Source organism: Musa acuminata, chromosome BXJ2-10 (genome assembly GCF_036884655.1).
Source record: "Musa acuminata AAA Group cultivar baxijiao chromosome BXJ2-10, Cavendish_Baxijiao_AAA, whole genome shotgun sequence".
NCBI classification, from domain to species: domain Eukaryota; kingdom Viridiplantae; phylum Streptophyta; class Magnoliopsida; order Zingiberales; family Musaceae; genus Musa; species Musa acuminata.
In genome coordinates, this window is record NC_088347.1 from 21332426 (window position 1) to 21351558 (window position 19133).

The following is a 19133-nucleotide window of genomic DNA, read 5'->3' on the forward strand; positions in this document are numbered from 1 at the left end:
TACATGTAAATGATTTGATGTTCTTGTGTGGTAAAAAAGAAAGGAAGGTTTATGGTCCAAAGGAGACGCAGCAAAGTACGGTAAGAAAACAAGGATTTGGGCATCAGAGGGCAACCGCACAAAGGTCTTATGATTCCGGACAACAATCTTCCGTAAAGATTTGTCATACACGAAACTCTCACCGGGATCAATTCACACTCGAATTACATGACCCCTCTCATCCCTCGAAGCCCTATCACTTTTGAAGGCAAAGTGTGAAGAAAGGTGAAAGCTCGGAAACGTTTCTGCAAACGGTGCAGCATATGCAAGACACTAAAACGGTCATCAAGTACATGCAGCAGAACTGCCAGGTCACTGTGGAGTGTTAGACATGACATAAGACGACCACAAAACCTGACACACATCAGCAGCATTGTCGATCATGTAATATATCCCATTTACCACCACACCTCTCGGATCAAGCAATGATACAGCGGAAACATAAACCAACAGGAAAGACTGTGGAAGACCAGTCCAATGAATGCCTTGTAGAAATGCAAGTGGACTGCATGCATGGTGCGTACAATCCATCTCCTGCGGTTCATTCTTTTTTTTTCTTTTTTTTCTTGATTAGCTGAAAATATGAAGTCTTCCTATATGTTTCTTTCCATCTCAAATGCTGTCTACCGGAAGTAAATTGATATCAGTGGGATGTCCACATCTTCCCCATCCTCTTCGTCCTCGCATGCTACCACAATATCCAGGTGCCGCCTATAAGGAGGCACTTCCACCTTGGCAAACTCCTTCATCAGATCAACCACCTTCCTGTCCATCCGATCCCGGTGCCTTGGGAACATGCTATTGTAAAGTAAAGAAGTACCACTGGAGATGCTGTACGCGCTCAGCCCCTTGTCCTTGAGCCACCGCAGCAGCTCCCCAAGTGTGAGGTTCCCATGGATGATCCAGCGATCCCACACCGTCCAGCTCATGTCTCGGAATTTAATCATCTTAGGAGGAACAGGCTCGGCAATGGAGAATAGAGGTAGTGCAAGGTTAGCAAATGTGTTTCGGTAGTCCTCCAGCTTATGCCCACCGGCTAGCACTTTGTATAGCTCCAGACACACAAGACCAGTAGCCATTGCTGTTGATGTCGCAATCGCTGGGATGATCCTCCCAGCAATAAATTTCGCCTTCAGCTTATCGACTTCTTGAATGCCATAGTTCCTCGCACGCATGTTAGCTAACCCAGCTATTAAATCCATATGGTAGTTTGCGTCATCATCCTGTACATTGCCAGTCAATGCAAAGAGAGCTAACTGTTTAGAACCCAATTTTACACGTCAGCTTAACAAATTGATAGAGTGCAAATCAACAACTGCTAAAGAGAACATAGACTTGTTAGATTACATGACCGGATCAATTTTTAAGAGTAACTGCTGAGGACAGCAGAAGAATCATGGTATAATCAAGGTATATGATATGGAACAAAAGATTGGCTGTGGTCGGAGTCATAAATTAACCTTCATATAATGAAATCCATCTAGTAACGATTTCATGTGAGATTCCGTGAGATGAGCAGCATCATAAACATTTGACGCAGAAACATATTACATGACCTCAAAAACTTTGGACTGAATTTAACTATGAAAAGTATGCACATGAAAGAGAAATCAAACACATTTAAGTGCAAAATTTGATTGTGAAAGAAAGCACTGCACATTTCAAAAAGCATGAACGGAACTCCTAAAGTTCGAACATGATTGATAAAATCTATATAATACACAGGAAGAAATAGAACTAACCTTCTCAAACTGAATTGGGTCCATACGAAATCCTGGAGGCAGCTTCTTGGCACACTCTTCAAGCTTTGCGATAAGGTCATTAATGACTGCAGCATCATCAATGGAAGCAGCGGACAAGCTAGTAGCTTTCTCATCTGTCACAATTTGAACACCTGTCTTGGGCTGAAAATCAGGGACTAATACCTTATCAACAGCATCACCCAACTTCTTTGGGTTTTTGGCCCACTCAGGAACAACGATTCCAAATGTCTCAGCTCTAAGAATTGAAGCAGACATAACAAAATGAACATGGCTGGGGTCACTTGATGAGAACTGCAATGGCCGTGGAAACCGTTTAGGAGCAGACCAGAAAGGTGCACCGTTGCTGGTGGCTGCATCCTCAGGAAAGGTAAACGTTAACTGCTTCACACGGTTGGAGAAGTAATCTTCAAACCTGGGAGCATATTTGTCTTGATTCAATAATATATATAGAAAAAGGAAGTTGCATAAGCAAAAACATAATATAATATGACAGAACCTCAGAAACACAATATGGTCCTACGAGCTAAAATTATGTAAGTTTTGACAACTAAACTACTGAGTTTAATTACCATACAAAACACACCGACAACATTTATTTTTTAAGAGAATATATAAATTATTTATGCAGGTACAAAGGGCTTCGGACACGGTGGAAACCAAGTTTTGGAACAACCAGGAATCTACCTCGATTAACAAAACCAATCCAGATCCGCTTATCATAAAATATGACAAAATGTTTGAGAAAAAAAAACCATTTATGGAGATGTAAACAGCAGTTGAATTCTAAGAAGCATTAAAGCCCCTAATATAAAATTTGTAATTAAATCAGAAAAGAAAAACATCTATCTCAAAGTATCAGCGGCTATCATGCATAGATGCAAACAGATGACCATACACAATAAAACAGTGTGTCTAAATTTAGAAAAGATACTGAGACTCACTTAAATCTTGCCCAGCAAACACAATCTTGGAATGTCTCACATCTATCTGTATCAAGGCACTCGAGAACATGTTCAAGAAGATTCCTAGCCTGGGCATCTCCAGCGTTTCTCATAGAAGCAGCATAAGCATTTGGATTTTTTAGAAATGTATTTACTTCATTAGGTGTTTTCTCAAGCAAACCCTCAAACTCAGATCTGGCCCATGTTAGACAGTGATCTATGTTGTGAGGGAACGAATGAACTGTGCACATTGGTGCCTGTTTCTCAGGTGGATCTCTGGAGGCTCCATAATTCTCAGTCAAGTGAGGGATGACCATCTGTGTGTTACATTTGGCACCCAAAGTTCCAGACTCTAAAAGTGGTTTCTGGAAATATAAGCACCTACCATCCATGTACATTCTGGCAGTTACATTGTCCAATGCATTAATAACTGCATCTAAGCTCTCCCAAAATCCATCATCAAACACATTTTCTGTCTCTGGGCTTGCTCGGTTCTGAAGAGCCTCGATATGGAGATCAGGGTTTATTGACACAGCAGCAGCAGCAGCTACTGTGGATTTGGCTTGCCCAATATTCCAGTCACGGAAGAGAAACTGCCGACTGAGATTACTCTTTTCAATGACATCATCATCAGTAATAGTGAGCTTCCCTTTTGGGCTGCAACAAACTCCCATTAAAGCTAGGTTCTTCAAGAACTCGCAACCCAAGGCACCAGATCCTACTATAAACACTTTGGCGTCTTCCAATTTCTTTTGAAGCTTGGATCCAAACACAGAGATTTGAGCATCATATCGGCAATTCAGAGGCTTAAAATCACTAGCCTCCAATGCTTCGGCAGGGAGGGATTCAAGTGAATCAAAGTAAAAGAACTGCAAATTTCCCAAGAGACAAATTAGGTTGCAGGACAACTGAAAATGGTTGAGGAACATATAAACTATGAAATAAACAAAGGTATTAAAACCCCATATTATATTTCACCTGAAAAAGTGGATGGAATTTTCCAGAACACGCCTTAACAACTTCTTGCCCAACAATACCACCAAATATTGCAGCCATAGGATTCAAAACAGCCTGGGAACCATAAGAAAAATGCTGCAAAATTTTCTTATTAATCTCTTCCAGCTTACCATCACCAAGGCTCGCATTGATATTGACAGCAAAATCTATAAACTGTTGAGCATCATCCTCTGATCCAGCACCAGGAAAACGTCCCATATCATGCCTGAACTTATCCAAGGCTTGAAAAGCCAAGTGTAACAGAGGTGGACGATCAAATTTGGAGAAGTCACTCAAAAGAAAGTCCCCTGGATCTCTTAGAGCATCTCTTAGAAGCTTGAATTGGAGGACTTTTGGTTCCTTTACCTGTGTAACTATTCCACCTTTCTTGTATAAACCAAACTGAGTTGTGTCTTCTTCAAGAGTAAATGAAAATGGCCTTGCATTCTTGATCTTTCTGGGTTTTCCATCATTTAGTTCTGTCATCCCCTCAACTTCAGAGAAGACAACAAGATCCCCATCCTGGAACTCAAGCCGCTCATCTTCAACACACGATATCGTTGCAGGATTATCATTGCAAATGGATGCAATTATACCAGTATGTGGCTCCTCACCATCAACATCATAAACAGAGAACTCTGGACCAAAATCACAGAAAACACTACCAAAAAGTCCTCGAACCTCAGATTTAATAAAGCAAATTGGAGGCTGGTGATTGTGACAAAAATCATCATACTCGATTGCTTTCTCCAAGCTCACATCAGTAAAAACAACAGCCTACAGAGCATCATAAAAGATAAGCTATAGAAACATAAAAGTGTCACGTCAAAGAACTAATAAACTGAATCATTAAAGAGATGAAGCTAATTCCAAATATGGAGTTGGAGTTATCACATCTGATTCACAAAGCACATGCACAGGCTAACCTATATGTACAACTTGTACTTAATATCTGCATATAGATTAAACACATCAATTCCCTAAGGATTGATAGCATGACTGCATTCTTACTTTCTTAGATGACCTCATTCAATTTGTCATTTGCATTATGTCAAAGACTTGCACATTATTTGCATTAACTACAAAAATGTAATATACATTCAAGATTCAATAAATCATTTCAACCGCTAGAAGTTACCAGCAATGGAGGCCTTAATCCCACCAACCAAATTAACTCTAAGTGCATATTTGATAGTTCCTTTCCACACACAAGAATAACAAATTCCAACGAAATGGAGGAAACCTGGTAGCCATGAGAAACATGCTAGCAATCAATTCTAATAGAAGTACAACCTAAGCAAGTTTTCAAAAGAAAAAATGGTTACAGGGTCATCCCAATTTTATGTTAGAACCAGCATCAATAGTGAAGTAGACGTGGGTTTCAGAAGTGCAACAGATTTGAACTAGGTAGTTCAAGATGGAGATGATCTAGAAGCTTCAAAAAATAGACCAAAGATTCAAGAGTGATAGAGGTGTGTTAGAGATGTAGTTAACAACAAGCAGGTCTATTGTGATAATTTTTCTTTAAGATTCTAAGTAATAAGAAGTATCAGTAAAACTGACAAGGGGATGGCACCAGAGCTTCGTCACCTGCAATTGCAAGAAGGGCCCAAGAAAATGATGTGATTATGAAAAGAATTATAAGTGTTTCAAGGATCTCTATTCTAGTTAACTGGATATTAGCAAACAAATTTTGTTTTCAAAAATTTCTTCACTGCAAACAAAATGTAGATAAAAGTGATCAATGGGCAAATTAGAGTAGCTGAAAGGAAGAGCCTCTATGAAACACTTAACATAAAAGAACGAAGTCAGAATATCTGGACGGGAGGCATACTGCTGATGACTGCTATGACGTGATTCAACAGTGGCTACTAAGGTATACTGCTGATGACTGCTATGATGTGATTCAACAGTGGCTACTTACTATGTGTGTCACAAAAGGAGAAGATTTGCAACCTTGTGCACCAGCAGGTTAGTCAGTTGAGCTTTAATCACACGCGCGCGCACACACGACAAACAGCTAAAACTCCAAGCACATATACACCATTTTCAAGTGCGCACTTTAAATTTATAAAAAGCTAAAATTACAGAACTAATAGTTGAGACGCTTTGGTGGATGATCAAGAACATTGCTGACACTAATGAGTTATATGTTGACTTGTCCAAGAATTATTGTCCAATAGTAACTCAATGAACTAAGAGACTAACATCTTTAATCAAGATGCTGGACACATTACAAGATATCATACTTGGCACCTTCTGTGCAGGTATTCTTCTAAAATTTTACAGTACTCCCTCAGAGACATGGCACATCCATTTTCTTCAATTATTTTGACAACAAAAATTATGGAACTGTCATTCTGGACAACTTGATAGATCTTAGTTTGACTGGTGATATCACCCTCAACAAAGTTAAACACCAAGAAAAGATTCATGTAGTTGACCATGATTAGTTGGGACATTGCAACAGCTGTATCAATAAAAAAGCCCATGCTTATTTCTTGCACATAAAATGTGCTACTCACTAGTACGGACCACAACCAACAAAATGGAGGTTTTCTTAATTGAACTGTGTTCAATCAATTGTTTGGACGTTACAAAAGAACAACATGAAATGTACTGCCTCACCAGGCTTTCACCCCACCCTATAATTTTCCATCTTGACATTTTTCCGACACGAGAAAGTACTTACAAAACAGCATGAAAGTTGAAATGGATTATGAGTAATAGTACATTTCATACTGTATCAATCACAATCTCTTTTTTTTCTGGTGAAAACCTCTACTCATTGAAGTGCCTTTATAGAACATAGTAATAACCATCAAGATATGTACAACTTGATAAGTTGTTTTCATCTCATCCGACTAGCTGAGATTAATTTATTACAATCACCATAACCAAAACATTAACCTGTGCAAAAGCTTCCTATCAAAAGCCGTATTCTCTTCTTGTGATAAGCATCAACCAACCAACTAAATGAAATATTCACCAACACTCTGAATACGTTTTGTAGGCTTATGAAAGCCCCACGTAATTTCATATACAAATTCAAAATGCACCTGATTATGACAAAAGTTTGTCCAATTAACATGACTATCAGATTACAAATTAACACAACAACCAGATGACCCTATGAAAACAACAAATCTTCATAAACTTTACTTAACAGCTATGCAAAAAGTAAATTAAACAGGACAAAGGAACCCCTATGAGAACAACTAGGGAACTTCCACCAGAATACTATAATATGAAAGAAGAATATATACAAATCCTAACACAACAACAACAACCATAATGTTGCAACTAACAACTACTTGTGGTTGGTAACATGGATATTTTCCCACCACTAATGCTCTGTGAAATACAACATTTCTAGTTCAATCAAAAGAAGTCATTTACAGATTTAACTAGTCATGCTAAATCTTAGACATTCAAGCAACCAATTTAACAATAGATATCGAGACAAAGTATTTCTGACAACTTACAAAGACCCCCTGGGGAGACAAAAATTCACTGAATGACAATGTACATTACAGTTTAAACTACTACAATATTGCATGGCATCACTGACATTAAGGGATGCAAAATTCAAGTGATGCTAAAGTACGAGTATGAGCACTGAATGTTGATGGTAATTAATAATGAATGAACAAACTGTTATAAGCAAAGTTTATAAGCTAACAAACCTGAAAGTTAGAGAGCTGCTCCTTAGCCAAAGTTCCAGTCAAGGTAGAAACTAGCACAGCATTGTTAAGCTCTTGCAACTTCAGAACACAAGCAAGAGCTCTATTCTTACCAATATCCTCCTTAGAGAAAAAGAAGTTGCTGGATAAGTCCCATAGTTCTACGGTCCCTTCATCATGCAAAGTGATAGATTTGACACCAGCAAGAACGAGATTCTTTGCTGCAAGGAAAAAAGTTCACGAGTCATGATGAGTACACGAACGAGCAAACTGCAATGCAATAAACACAAAACGGAAACCCTAACAAACAACTTGCTGATACAGATTTCCGTGATTAAAAATTGACAATATTTTTACTACATCTCTCAAAGCACACAGAATAGAACATAGATATGGTTATTTCTTGCATATGTTTCCGCCAAACGGGACAGGAAAGAGAAAATGAATTATCTAAAGGTAAAAATAAGTAACAAAGACATCCTCTTATTAGAAGAACCATTCAATGTAAAACAAATCTCAGCGGATAAATTTAACATTATCAAAATCCAATCCATCAACAAGACATCATACTGAAGCAAAGGCCTAAAGGGGAGATACATAGTCTCACTGCTCTAGAGTATGAGATAATTAAATGAAATTTCAAACGAGAAAAATTGTGATATCTCAATTACTGTCTTGCAATTTAACATATCATCCAAAACTGTCATGCAATCAAGTAATCTTGACAGTCCAACAGATCATCATGCAAATCAGCACATATAACGCATCTGCAAATTCTTAAACGATTAACAAAGGTGAAAAATGCCAACAAACGTTAATTATCCAAAACAAGACAATGATTAAAAGATGCATTCAAGTCCCAGTCAGTACTCCCACGAAGGAAGTATTCTTATATCTACATCCCAACCCCCACAAAGACCCGGTTTCTTGTCGAGAGAAATAGATACTAAAGAATGCAAACACAAATTGCAGATGGGTGATCAAGAAGCTTTACCGATCTCAGCACCAAGACCCTGGAGGCCTGAAACAAGAACATTGGAAGCGAAGAGCCGGCGCATGGTCTCCCGTCCGTACACCGCCAGCTGCCGGCTGTGCAGGTCCTCGTCGATATCGGCCTGCTTGCGCCCGCCGTCGTCGACCTCCATTCCGTTTGCTTGGTTGTTCTCCTCCTCCATCGCCGATGTGCCTTCCAACGCCGCCGAAGAGATCAGACAGTCCCCCCTCGTCTTCTTCAGCAATGTATCGTCCGCCGCTGCAGCCGCCTGGTCGTCGTCGATCTGTCCTTCCACAGCTCTTTTTCGCGAAATCATATAGAGCGGCCCGCTACTCACAACCCCAAAGAATCAGAAACAAGAAACAACGACGAAACAAGAACCGACCACATTAAACGACCAGAAACCCCGACCGACCACAAGAACGACCGGTCGAGAGAGATTAATAAGAGACGGACGTACGAGGGATCGGGGAAGAAACGAATCAAAGGAGGTCGCAGCTGGTCTTCTTCCTCCTCCTTATCTCTTTCCGTTCCGCCTCTATCGCCTTCTTTACTTTAGGGTTTTAAGAGAGAAGCAATGCGCTTCCTGAGGCAGTACAAGGTCACGGCTACCTCGGTATTTATAGCGCGGAATGGAAGCTAAGCGTATACTATACGCGACCGTATAGGCATACATGGGCTTGCGTATCTCCTGAAGTCTCATTGAAGAAAAGACCGAAAAGTGGACCCACCACTTCGTCTAATTATAATTCGCGTAAACAATGCGCGTGAGATTCTGAGGTAGGAAATAATTTTATGAAGATAACGGAATGTTATGTGAATGGTTAAAGTCGAGATGCCGGCGATGCCTTTCTTTTTCTCCTTTGTTTGGAGTCTCGATTCGAGTGTCGGCGAATGACCGGAGAAGGGGAAAGGAATTTGAGGGAAGTGTCGTTGATTCTCCGATTGGAGCTTTTACTTTGGTGGGGGGGGGGGTAATCGGAGAAGCTATCATAGACCAAAATGTGTTGTCATGTAATAAAAATTGAATAAGCTTAATTATATTATTTCTATCTTACATTGATGATAACAATGTGCTTTGGTTAGAATAAATACTATGATTGCCATTTGAGAAATATTTATATTTTTATTATATAAGTATGAAAATAAGTCTTAAATATAGAATGCTTCGAATGTTTGATAAATAATAAATTAAAATTATATTTTAAATATATATTAACGTGAGTATTATTTGATAAAATTATATTCTAAAAGTTTATTAAATATTTTTTATAATAAATTCACTATTATGATATTTTAATATTTAATTCAAAAGTGAATATATATTTTTATTTAAATTAATAAGTATATATATACATGTAATTTTATAAAAAGAATTGTATTATCTCAATGTATAAATAAATAAAATTATAATTGAATCATATTAGTTTGACCAATCCAAGCTAGGTAATTGTAAGATCAATTTGATCGATTTTAAGTCTATTTAACTTAATTGAAATCGATTAAATCTAAATTAGACCTGCGTAGAATGATTATCGATCGATTTAATAAGGATTAAAGGTCGATTCAATTAGTTCCTAATTGAATTTAATTTAACTCAAGTCAATTAAATTATTTTAATTAGGGTTCATGTTGATGAAGGGTTGTTAAGAGATTGATACATCATGCCTTTTATGTTTTGATGAATTTAAAAACTTTATTCAAAGTTATGATTTAGAAATGATTAGTAGTTCTATATTATTTAGAAATGATTTAAAATAGCATACCAACTTGTAATAGATCCATAGTATGGGTGGAGGAGATTTTTTTCGCTATTTATGATATTTACAATAAGTTATAATCCTTTTTTGAGTTGAAAATATTCAGTATTGTAAAAAGAAGGATTTTGAATTCAAAATAGAAAAATATCTTTTGTAAATTATGTTGAAATGATGATTTTTTTTAAATCTAAAATGTGACATGATGACAGCTCCATGCCAACATCCCAACACCCGAATTTATATTTAAAATAATACTCTGATTCCATTTGGAAAACATTTATATTTTTAATATATAATTATGAAAATGAGTTGGAGTATGGAATATAGAATGCTTTCAATGTTTGATAAATAATAGATGAAAATCATGTTTTAAATATATATTAACATGAGTATTATTTGGTAAAATTATATTCCAAAAGTTTATTGAATATTTCATGATTAAATATATTATTATATATTTTTTAATAGTTAATTCAAAACTGAATTAATTAATAAGTATGTATATGTAATCTTTAAAAAAAATCTATATTATCTTAATATATAATAAATAAAATTATAATCATATTAATAAATATAAAAATTACTTTTAATAAAATAAATAAATACAAATTACCTTTCAAAAAGCATAAATCATATTAGTTTCTCACTAAATCATTTTGACAATCTTATAATTTTAGATAAAATTAGGACTCGGGTGGATCGATTTAATTCGGGTTAATACCGTGCAATCTAGTCTAATTCCCTCTTCCCTTATTGATTTATGCTTATTAGTTGATTGAATCATATATTAATCTATGCTAGTTCAAAACTATTCTAAATTAGACCAACTTAGAATAGTTTCAGACTAGTTTAATAGAGATGATAGGTTCAGGTCATAGTTGAATTCAATTTAATTCAAGTTAATTGAGCTATTTCAATTAAAGTTCAATTCGATGGTTATTAAGAGGTTGATACCTCATGTCTTTATAATTTGATGAGCTTAAAAACTTTATTCAAAGTTATGATTTAAAAATAATTAGTAATTCTATATTATTTTTATATTAATGTGATAATATTATTACCATGTGGAATATGTGGATATGCTAAGTGATCTATATTGTAACTGCACATTGTGAAACGAGTTAAAGAATAGACCTAGTCTAACAATTTATATACCATGGTCATGATATTTTATAATATTTTATTTTTTAAATTTATGCATGAATAAATGATCATATATTATTATGTATCACTATTGAGGGTACGTAGAGTGATTCCCTTCGAGAATTATCGAAATGATTAGATGATTTTTTAATCCATTATTGAGAAGAACATTTGCCTATTTAGATGGGTAAGATATGTCAATCTATCCATTCTTGAGAGTGTGATATAAATTATCTTCATATATTATTGAGAGAGTATACAATTTACTGTGATGTATACTTTTGTTGCTCGACTATTATACGTATTACTAATATGTATAATAAGATTGATGTATAATTTTGTCTACCACGTAAGATGTAATATTATTTATTTGATACATGAGTTTCATAATGAATTGGTATGTTATCAAATTGTTAATATTTGAATATATTTTATGAGTATTGAATATAATTTTTATGATATTTTAGGAGGTCCTTACCAATATGTATGATTCGTTGATATATTTTTATTTTATATTTATTTTTAGTAACATATTAGTTTATAATACATCTATGACTTTGGGATGAGACTTTTCTACTACTTATGGTATTTACAAGAAGTTATGGCCCTTTTCCAAGTAGAGAATGTTCAATAAAAATAAGGATTTTAAAATTTAAATAAAAATATTATCTATAATTTATGGATTTTGAAATGATGATTAAAACCATTTCAAATTATAATTATAATCATAAATAATAATTATAATAATAATAATAATATTATTATTATTGCAGAATGGTGACGATTGGATCTGATCTAATATTGCATTGCTTTCAGAACATTATGACCAGGAAAACTTGTGTGCTTCGAGTTATTCGTGTAGCTCACACAACATGTCATTGTGCTCTTTGTGGGCGTAAACCCATTCCAAACCCCACGACTGCAAGTAACACCTTCATCCCCAACTCATTCGCTGCTGCTGCTAACACCTTCTGCGGCCGCCGTCGTACAGCTGATTGATCCTGGCCTCCACTTCCTCGACGGTGTACTTCAAGTACCGCTCCGCCTGCTTGCCACCCTCCCCGGCCAGGCGCAGCCGCGCCACGAAGTTGCGGTAGGCCGGCAGCACGAGGGCGCCCACCGCCAGCTTCAGCTCCGTCCGCAGCTGCTCGTCCGCCACCACCCACCCGGCCTGCACCTTCCAGATGTCCTCCAAGTAGGTGTTGAACACCCGGAGGCGCTCCCGCATCGCCTTCCCGGCCGCGGGCGAGACCGAGGCGACCGCGCCGCCGATGACGTCCATTCGCAGCACCGCCACCACCTTGGTCCACGTGGCCCTCTGGTAGGCGTTGCCCCACCGCCGCACCATCGCCATCTGCCGCCGGATCCAGTCTTCCCCCAGAAGAGCCCCCAGCTCGCTGTCTCTGGCTTTCTGGGTCATGTACCTGCCGTTGTTCATCAGGAAGATGTAGCTCAGCGGCGGCTCCGGGTATATCTTGGATTTGTTCTCGAGGTTGGAATGGAGGACGTCCATGAGCCACGCGACCTGGAGGGAAAGGGAGGGGGACGAGGACGGGTGGTGGGGGTCGGGCGGGATGGCTGCGCCCTCGTCCATGACTTCTTCCAGAGTCCGCCGGGAGGCGCACGCCGCCTGCAGGTAGTTCATCACGTACCGGGTTATCGGGTGTAGGCCGCCGCCCGGGACGGTTGCCTTGGCCGGGTCACGCTGGATCAGGTTCTCGAGCTCAACGAATATCCCCCGGATAGCTGCCCCCAGGGCCCTGCGGCCGGCGGCGACGTCGGCGCGGAGGGCGGCTGAACACTGCTCCGAAAGAAGATGGTCGAGCTCGGGGAGGAGGTCCCGGAGGGCCTCGTACATGTCGATGAGACGGAAGAGGCGAACCGGATCGCGGGGGCCGGCGGCGACGACGTAGGCGAACGAGAGGAGCCCGGCTGCTGCTGGGCGGCAGGCGGCGGCGAATGCGATGTCAGCGAATGGGGGAAGGGAGGCGAAGACGCGGTCGCAGAGGCGGCGCTCGCTGGGGACGAGGATGAGGAAGGCCATGTTGACGGCCTTGACCCAGCGGGCGATCTCGTCCTCGAGGTCGATCCAGGTGGACGCCTGGACCTCCTCGGCCGGACGGGGTCGGATGCCGAGCCGAGCGACTGACGCGTCCACGAAGCCGCGGCGAGAGACGCCGTAGGCTTCGGCGCACTCGCGGCCGAACCCGGCGGCGACCATGCGGCGGGCAATGGCGTGGAGGTCCGCAACGGAGCCCGAGGGCAGGGCGTCAATGACGAGGTTATAGTCGTCGACGGGGGCGGCGACGGGGACGCGGTCCTCGCTCCCTTCGGCAGCGTCCGAGTCGGAGCCGTCCGATGGCGGGGTTCCAACGGCAGGGCCACAGCCAACAGGGCGGCGGAGGATGGCGCGGAGCTCCTCCTCGAGGCGGAGAATGCAGCGCTGGAGGAGGTCTTCGGCACGGTCAAGGAGGGGCTTGTCGGGGGGGGCGTCGAGGTCATGGATGGTGGCAAGGAGGTCATCAACGGCCTCGAGGAAGGCGGTCGCATCGGCGGCGTCGGACCAAATGAGTCGCTCAGAGGCAACAAAGCGGGAGATCTGGCGGTCGAGAGTGCGGATAGTGCGCTCGAGGGGCGGCCGGGGGTCGTCCGCCTCTCGTCCGGCGGCCGCAGGAGCAGCAGCAGGGTGGGCAGGGACGGAGCGGTCGGAGGCGAGCTTGTCAAGGGAAAAGCGGCCGTCGAAGGCGGAGAAGACCTGGAGGATGTCGTCGGCCATGGTGTCGGTGCGGCCCAGCGATTTGGCGATGTGGCGGACGGCCGCGATCAGCTTCTCCTCCCCGCTCTCCTCCATGGCGCGTAAGTTATTCTCCAACCTCCGTCTCTCCCTACACTACTACTACTACTCCGGTGCCCACTGACTACTAGCAGCGGGGAGTCGCCGCCATGGGAGTCGGGGGGACGAAGTGAAACAAAAGTGAGACGCGCCTTCTAAGTGGACGACAGCATATAGCGCTGAGACGGTGGCAGGAGGCAGAGAAGGAACACGGAAAGGGCAACAGGGAGCGCGATGACGTACCACCCGATGGCATTCCCGTGATTATGCGTTGCACTCGGGAGAAGGGAAAGCGGTGCGCTGCTTCGCGCGATTGGTCGATGAAATCTTAGATTGAAAGAAAAGGACAAAGTACACGTATACAGGGACCCGTTTTGCGTACCACTTTTACGATCGCTTGTTTGGTCGATTTGTGTGGGACCTTGGTCAGGATTGAATCCAGCAACAAAGGAGGGTTACATGTGGGTCAAAAGAAAAAGCTGGTCAAAAAAGAAGACTGATATTAATTCTCCGAAAGTGAGCTTTGTCTCCATTTATCTACTGTTATTCTAATAAAAAACAGACGAATTCGAGGTAAAAAAATCTTAATTTTGAAATTTTTTTTGCATAGCCTACCAATTTAAAATTTTTTTACAGATTTTATATAAATAACTCTTTTACCCTCGTCCTCGTCAAACTTCCCGTCACTTTTGCTTTGCATCGCTCATCTTACATCAATCTCGTTGTGCTTGCATGGAAAGAGAGGGCACGAGGGTCGTTCTTGTTACTGTCTTCATAGACTTTATTGACCCTCATCAAATCCACTGTTGTGTACTCGAAGACAATAACCAATTTGATGAGTGCTAGTGAGGTTCGTGGAGGTGGCAACAATCCTTGAGCTTCCTCTTTTCTCACGTGAGGCCTACGAGTAGCATGATGAGGGTCGATCAGTAGGGAGGCCAAGATCAAATCTAGGGTTGTGGGTGACGATAATGATAAGCTATCTTGCGAGGGTTGCAGGTGGTAACAACAAGAGCTACATCACGCGAGGGCTGTGAGTGGTGATAATAGTTCTCGTGCATTCTCGTGTAAGGCGTGCGGGGATAGGCCGACGAAGGACGACGACAAGTCCAATGGAGACAAGAATAAAATAATTTTTTCAATAGGATAATAATAATTAATTTTTTTTCGAGAATTCATTTATAAAAAATTAGCCTTCAAAATTGATTTTCTAATAATAATAATAATATTATTACAATAGTTTTTTTATTTTTGTTTTTTTTTATCAGTACATAGGTTACTTTATGTGGGCACCATATCTAAGAATTGATAGCAACAGGAGGAACAATGGGGACAAAAAAAAAAGAGAGAAAAATCTCTCTCTACACAAATATGTACTGAATAGAATGTAGTGAAAGAACAAAATTTCTAACCCCGTCTACTATATATTAAAAAATTTCTAAAGAACAAAATTGGATAGAGAGGGAAAATTATATTTAAGTGAAAAACATGAACTTGGTGGACTAAATAAAATTTAGATAAAAAACTTTATACTTTTATATCGTTGTAAAGATTAAGTTGGCAACATAAAATACCTTAATAAAATTAAGTAGGGATTTTTTTATTGGGTCATGCAATTCGACTATCAAGCCAATCATTATCGTTGTTGGTGGATCCACTCGACATTGTAGGCTCGAGATCTACACATTGTTGGTGATGCTCATATGTGCAAATATGCAAAGAAACTAGACCCCAATATCCCTCTTCATGTAAGATGATTCGAGTCGGATGCATCTCATGGCAAGATTCATTTTGATTCTTCTGTATGGCCGAAGATTACATGTCAAGCGAATATTTCCTTTTATCATTACCAAAGCCCAAATGAGAAATGCAGCATCGTTCCGTATGGTTAAAGTTGATGGATTATTTACTTAGGGAAGCGTGTCTTGAATTTTAATTAGTTAAGTAATTGTTTTCAAGCTCAAGAATTGTATATTACAGAATGTAGATTAATGTGACAACATGTTGATCTATCCTTTTTCACATATGAAAGAAGCAAGTTATGACGACGAACAACGAAGATCTACTCTCGCTAATTTCCATACTTGACATAATTCATGACACCGAAGACATCGTTGATTCCAGACCAATTCAGAGGACGAAATCTTCAACAAAGTGCCCTTTATATTTGGAGGACGTATATGGATCCATTCGGCCGAAAACCAAGGAGAATCTAACACGCGAGAGTCAACGGACACGTGTCGTCCATGCAGACGTCTATAAGAATGGACAGTCATGGTGGACCTCGCTTTCATCTCCGCGAAGGGCTGCGAGCTAGAGGAAGAAGACCAGATCGCGCGAAGGGGGAAGAGGAAGAAGAAGAAGAAGAAGAAGAAGAAGAAGAAGAGGAGGAAGAGATGTCGCAGGCATTGTGCGATGCACCGAGCGCGCAGGGGGATCTACGCTACATCAAGCTGGTGAGCGGGCATTCCATCCCCTCCGTGGGGTTGGGGACATGGAAGTCCGCCTCCTCCGAAGCCTCCCACTCGGTCTACACTGCCATCACCGAGGTGCTTGATCTCTTCCCCGTCTTCTTCATTCTCCTATGTTTCCGTTACAATCACAGGCCAACTTGTTTCTGCATCGTGGTGGTGATCTACACAAGCAAAATTAACGTCATGCTCCCTTGTTCTTGGCTGCAGGCTGGGTATAGGCATGTGGACACAGCTCCACTATATGCGATTCAAGAAGAGGTATAGCCCGGAGGCTCTGGCCATCTTGATTTGATCTACTTCCATGGATGACATTCTAATGGAGTACTACTCTCAGGTAGGACGAGGTCTCCAAGCTGCTTTGCAAGCAGGGATACCAAGAAACGACCTGTTCATCACATCAAAGTTGTGGCATGTCCTCCAACCTCACTTTTCCTAATCTACTGACAACGGATAAGGATTGGAATCGACATGCAACAGATGAAAACTATCAGATACTTGTTTTAAGGGAATCAGACGTCAATCATGTGCTCTATGTGGTGCAGGTGCACAGATCTTTCTCCTGATAGAGTTCGAAATGCACTGAAGCAAACCCTAAAAGAGCTGCAGCTTGAATACCTCGACCTTTATCTGGTAAGCCTGCATACTTGCGATGCTGAAGACCACATATATTAGGATTGAGTTGCTTCCCCACCAGGATGCCTAGGGGAAGACAACATGATGTTAGGTTGTCACAGCATATATATGATGATCATAATCGTAAACCAATGATAATTTAGCTGGGATAAACTGGTCAATCATCAGTTCCAGGTATGACAGCAACTCTTTTTATGGCAGATTCACTGGCCATTTCACCTCAAGGAAGGTGCAACAAGGCCTCCACGAGCATCTGACATACTAGACTTCGACATGGAGGGAGTGTGGCGAGAAATGGAGAAGCTGGTGAAAGATGGACTCGTCAGGGACATTGGAGTCAGCAATTTCACCTCAAAGAAGCTCAACAAGCTGCTTCAATGTGCCCAAATCATGCCCTCGGTGTGCCAGGTAAAGCCAACAGGTGCTGTGCAAGAGTAGCACAAACCATGCATGCTCAATTCCATCTCTTTTCTCCCTTCTCATCTCATCTTTGCTTCGAGGACAGATGGAGATGCACCCGGGCTGGAGGAACGATAAGATACTCGAGGCCTGCAAGAACAATGGGATCCATGTCACCGTAAGGAATCCTCAACTCCCTTGAGGATTTCAGCCGCATACACCACTAACTGATCTCCTACTTGCAGGCTTACTCTCCACTGGGATCTTCGAGAAGTGATCGAGACCTCATACACGATCCAACAGTAGTGACGGTGAAACACCTCGATCTGTTATTTCTCATTAACACAAGATGATGCAGCTGGACCAAGCTGTACTCATCCGAATCACCATTAATACAGGTATCCAAGAAGCTCAACAAGACCCCTGGGCAGGTGCTGCTAAAATGGGGGCTGCAAAGAGGTACCAGCGTTATTCCGAAGTCGACGAATGCCGATAGGATCAAAGGAAACATACAGTTGTTTGGGTGGGCAATCCCTCAAGAAGACTTGGAAGCTTTGAATAGCATACGTGACCAGGTAACCAGAGATCATATTTCCTTTGATGTACGCTTCTGATAAAAGGATTATGATTCATGCAAGCATTGTTGGTGCTGCAGAGGAGAACTGTGTCCGGAGAGGAGACCTTTGTGAACAAGAGTGAGGGGCCATACAAGAGTGTGGCTGAACTGTGGGATGACGAGGTCTAGAAAGCTCGCGGAGTCTCCCTCTGTGGCCCGAGAAATAAAGCACCATGCTATGTTTGCTGAAGTTTCACAATATAAATCTCTTGTAGTTGTTTCAGACTTCGATATATAGGAATAAGTCATCGATCTGCGATCTGAATGATTGGTTTGCAAGTGCTTCGGCCACAGGATTAACACTTCGATTAACTTCATTTTGAGATTCAAGATCGACATGACCTAATAAAGAGTGATAAAATATCGGTTAATTCCACAGCCTCGCATGATCTCTTTGGCTTTTATTCTCCTATACAGCAAGTGAGAGAGATTAGAAGGAAAAGGCAGTCAAAAGGAGGCACACTTCGTTGTCAAATCCCTGTGACTGGAAGTGCCTTCAAGCGTGCATCGACTTTGGCAAGCAAAGTCAAAAGCCATAACCTTCGTGTAACCTTTCACCGACGCCAACATACAAAGAAGTGAATTCAAGAATCGCAAGGCTTCAACATACTAATTGAAGACAGCTAATTAATGGTATTGACGAGCTTGAGAAGGTTCCAAGTTTGGGGGACATGCAAATGGAAGCCACTATGCATCACTGCAGCTGCGAGTAAGCACAGTGCGCATGAGTTTGTTGACCAAAGTGAGATGCTTCGGTCAAAATCCTTCCACGAACAAAGTTTCTTCCATTCAAGAAAGAGAATCTCCCGACTCAACCACTCCATTTGCTGAATTATATATGTCATATATTGAGTCTTGA

At 41.0% G+C, this 19133-nt stretch overlaps 3 protein-coding genes and 1 pseudogene across 4 annotated transcripts; 2 read left to right on the forward strand and 2 right to left on the reverse strand.

Annotated features, from left to right (window-relative positions):
• Positions 1-255: 255 nt before the first annotated feature.
• LOC135624454 (ubiquitin-activating enzyme E1 2-like) lies at positions 256-9017 on the reverse strand. 2 transcript variants are annotated; one of them, XM_065128076.1, is made up of 7 exons: positions 8877-9017; positions 8417-8745; positions 7426-7643; positions 3722-4516; positions 2744-3612; positions 1782-2214; positions 256-1262 (listed from the first exon to the last, which is right to left on the reverse strand). In XM_065128076.1, the coding sequence occupies exons 2-7, from the start codon at positions 8730-8732 to the stop codon at positions 663-665; spliced, it is 3231 nt and encodes a 1076-aa protein (XP_064984148.1). In that variant the 5' UTR covers positions 8733-8745; positions 8877-9017; the 3' UTR covers positions 256-662. The 2 variants fall into 2 exon arrangements, with proteins under 2 accessions (XP_064984148.1, XP_064984149.1); XM_065128077.1 differs by having other exon boundaries at positions 8417-8748; positions 8877-8996.
• A 3107-nt stretch (positions 9018-12124) lies between these two features.
• LOC135624455 (exocyst complex component EXO70B1-like) lies at positions 12125-14395 on the reverse strand. Its single transcript, XM_065128078.1, has one exon. It carries the CDS (start codon positions 14168-14170, stop codon positions 12281-12283), a length of 1890 nt encoding a protein of 629 aa, XP_064984150.1. The 5' UTR covers positions 14171-14395; the 3' UTR covers positions 12125-12280.
• Positions 14396-16416: 2021 nt separating this feature from the next.
• On the forward strand, positions 16417-17094 carry LOC135626041 (aldose reductase-like). The gene is made up of 3 exons (XM_065131231.1): positions 16417-16701; positions 16834-16884; positions 16961-17094. The coding sequence occupies exons 1-3, from the start codon at positions 16417-16419 to the stop codon at positions 17060-17062; spliced, it is 438 nt and encodes a 145-aa protein (XP_064987303.1). The 3' UTR covers positions 17063-17094.
• A 63-nt stretch (positions 17095-17157) lies between these two features.
• Positions 17158-18451, forward strand: LOC135626042 (aldose reductase-like; annotated as a pseudogene).
• The last annotated feature ends 682 nt before the right edge of the window (positions 18452-19133 follow it).

Excerpts from the sequence above, each read along its gene's own strand:
- LOC135624454 (XM_065128076.1), bottom strand. The coding sequence starts at position 8,732 with ATGATTTCGCGAAAAAGAGCTGTGGAAGGACAGATCGACGACGACCAG. Across the intron at positions 4,517-7,425 it reads AGCAGCTCTCTAACTTTCAG|GCTGTTGTTTTTACTGATGT; the intron begins GTTTGTTAGCTT and ends GATGCTCTGTAG. Across the intron at positions 3,613-3,721 it reads AATTCCATCCACTTTTTCAG|TTCTTTTACTTTGATTCACT; the intron begins GTGAAATATAAT and ends GGAAATTTGCAG.
- LOC135624455 (XM_065128078.1), bottom strand. The coding sequence starts at position 14,170 with ATGGAGGAGAGCGGGGAGGAGAAGCTGATCGCGGCCGTCCGCCACATC.
- LOC135626041 (XM_065131231.1), top strand. The coding sequence starts at position 16,417 with ATGGACAGTCATGGTGGACCTCGCTTTCATCTCCGCGAAGGGCTGCGA. Across the intron at positions 16,702-16,833 it reads TCTACACTGCCATCACCGAG|GCTGGGTATAGGCATGTGGA; the intron begins GTGCTTGATCTC and ends TCTTGGCTGCAG. Across the intron at positions 16,885-16,960 it reads TATATGCGATTCAAGAAGAG|GTAGGACGAGGTCTCCAAGC; the intron begins GTATAGCCCGGA and ends TACTACTCTCAG.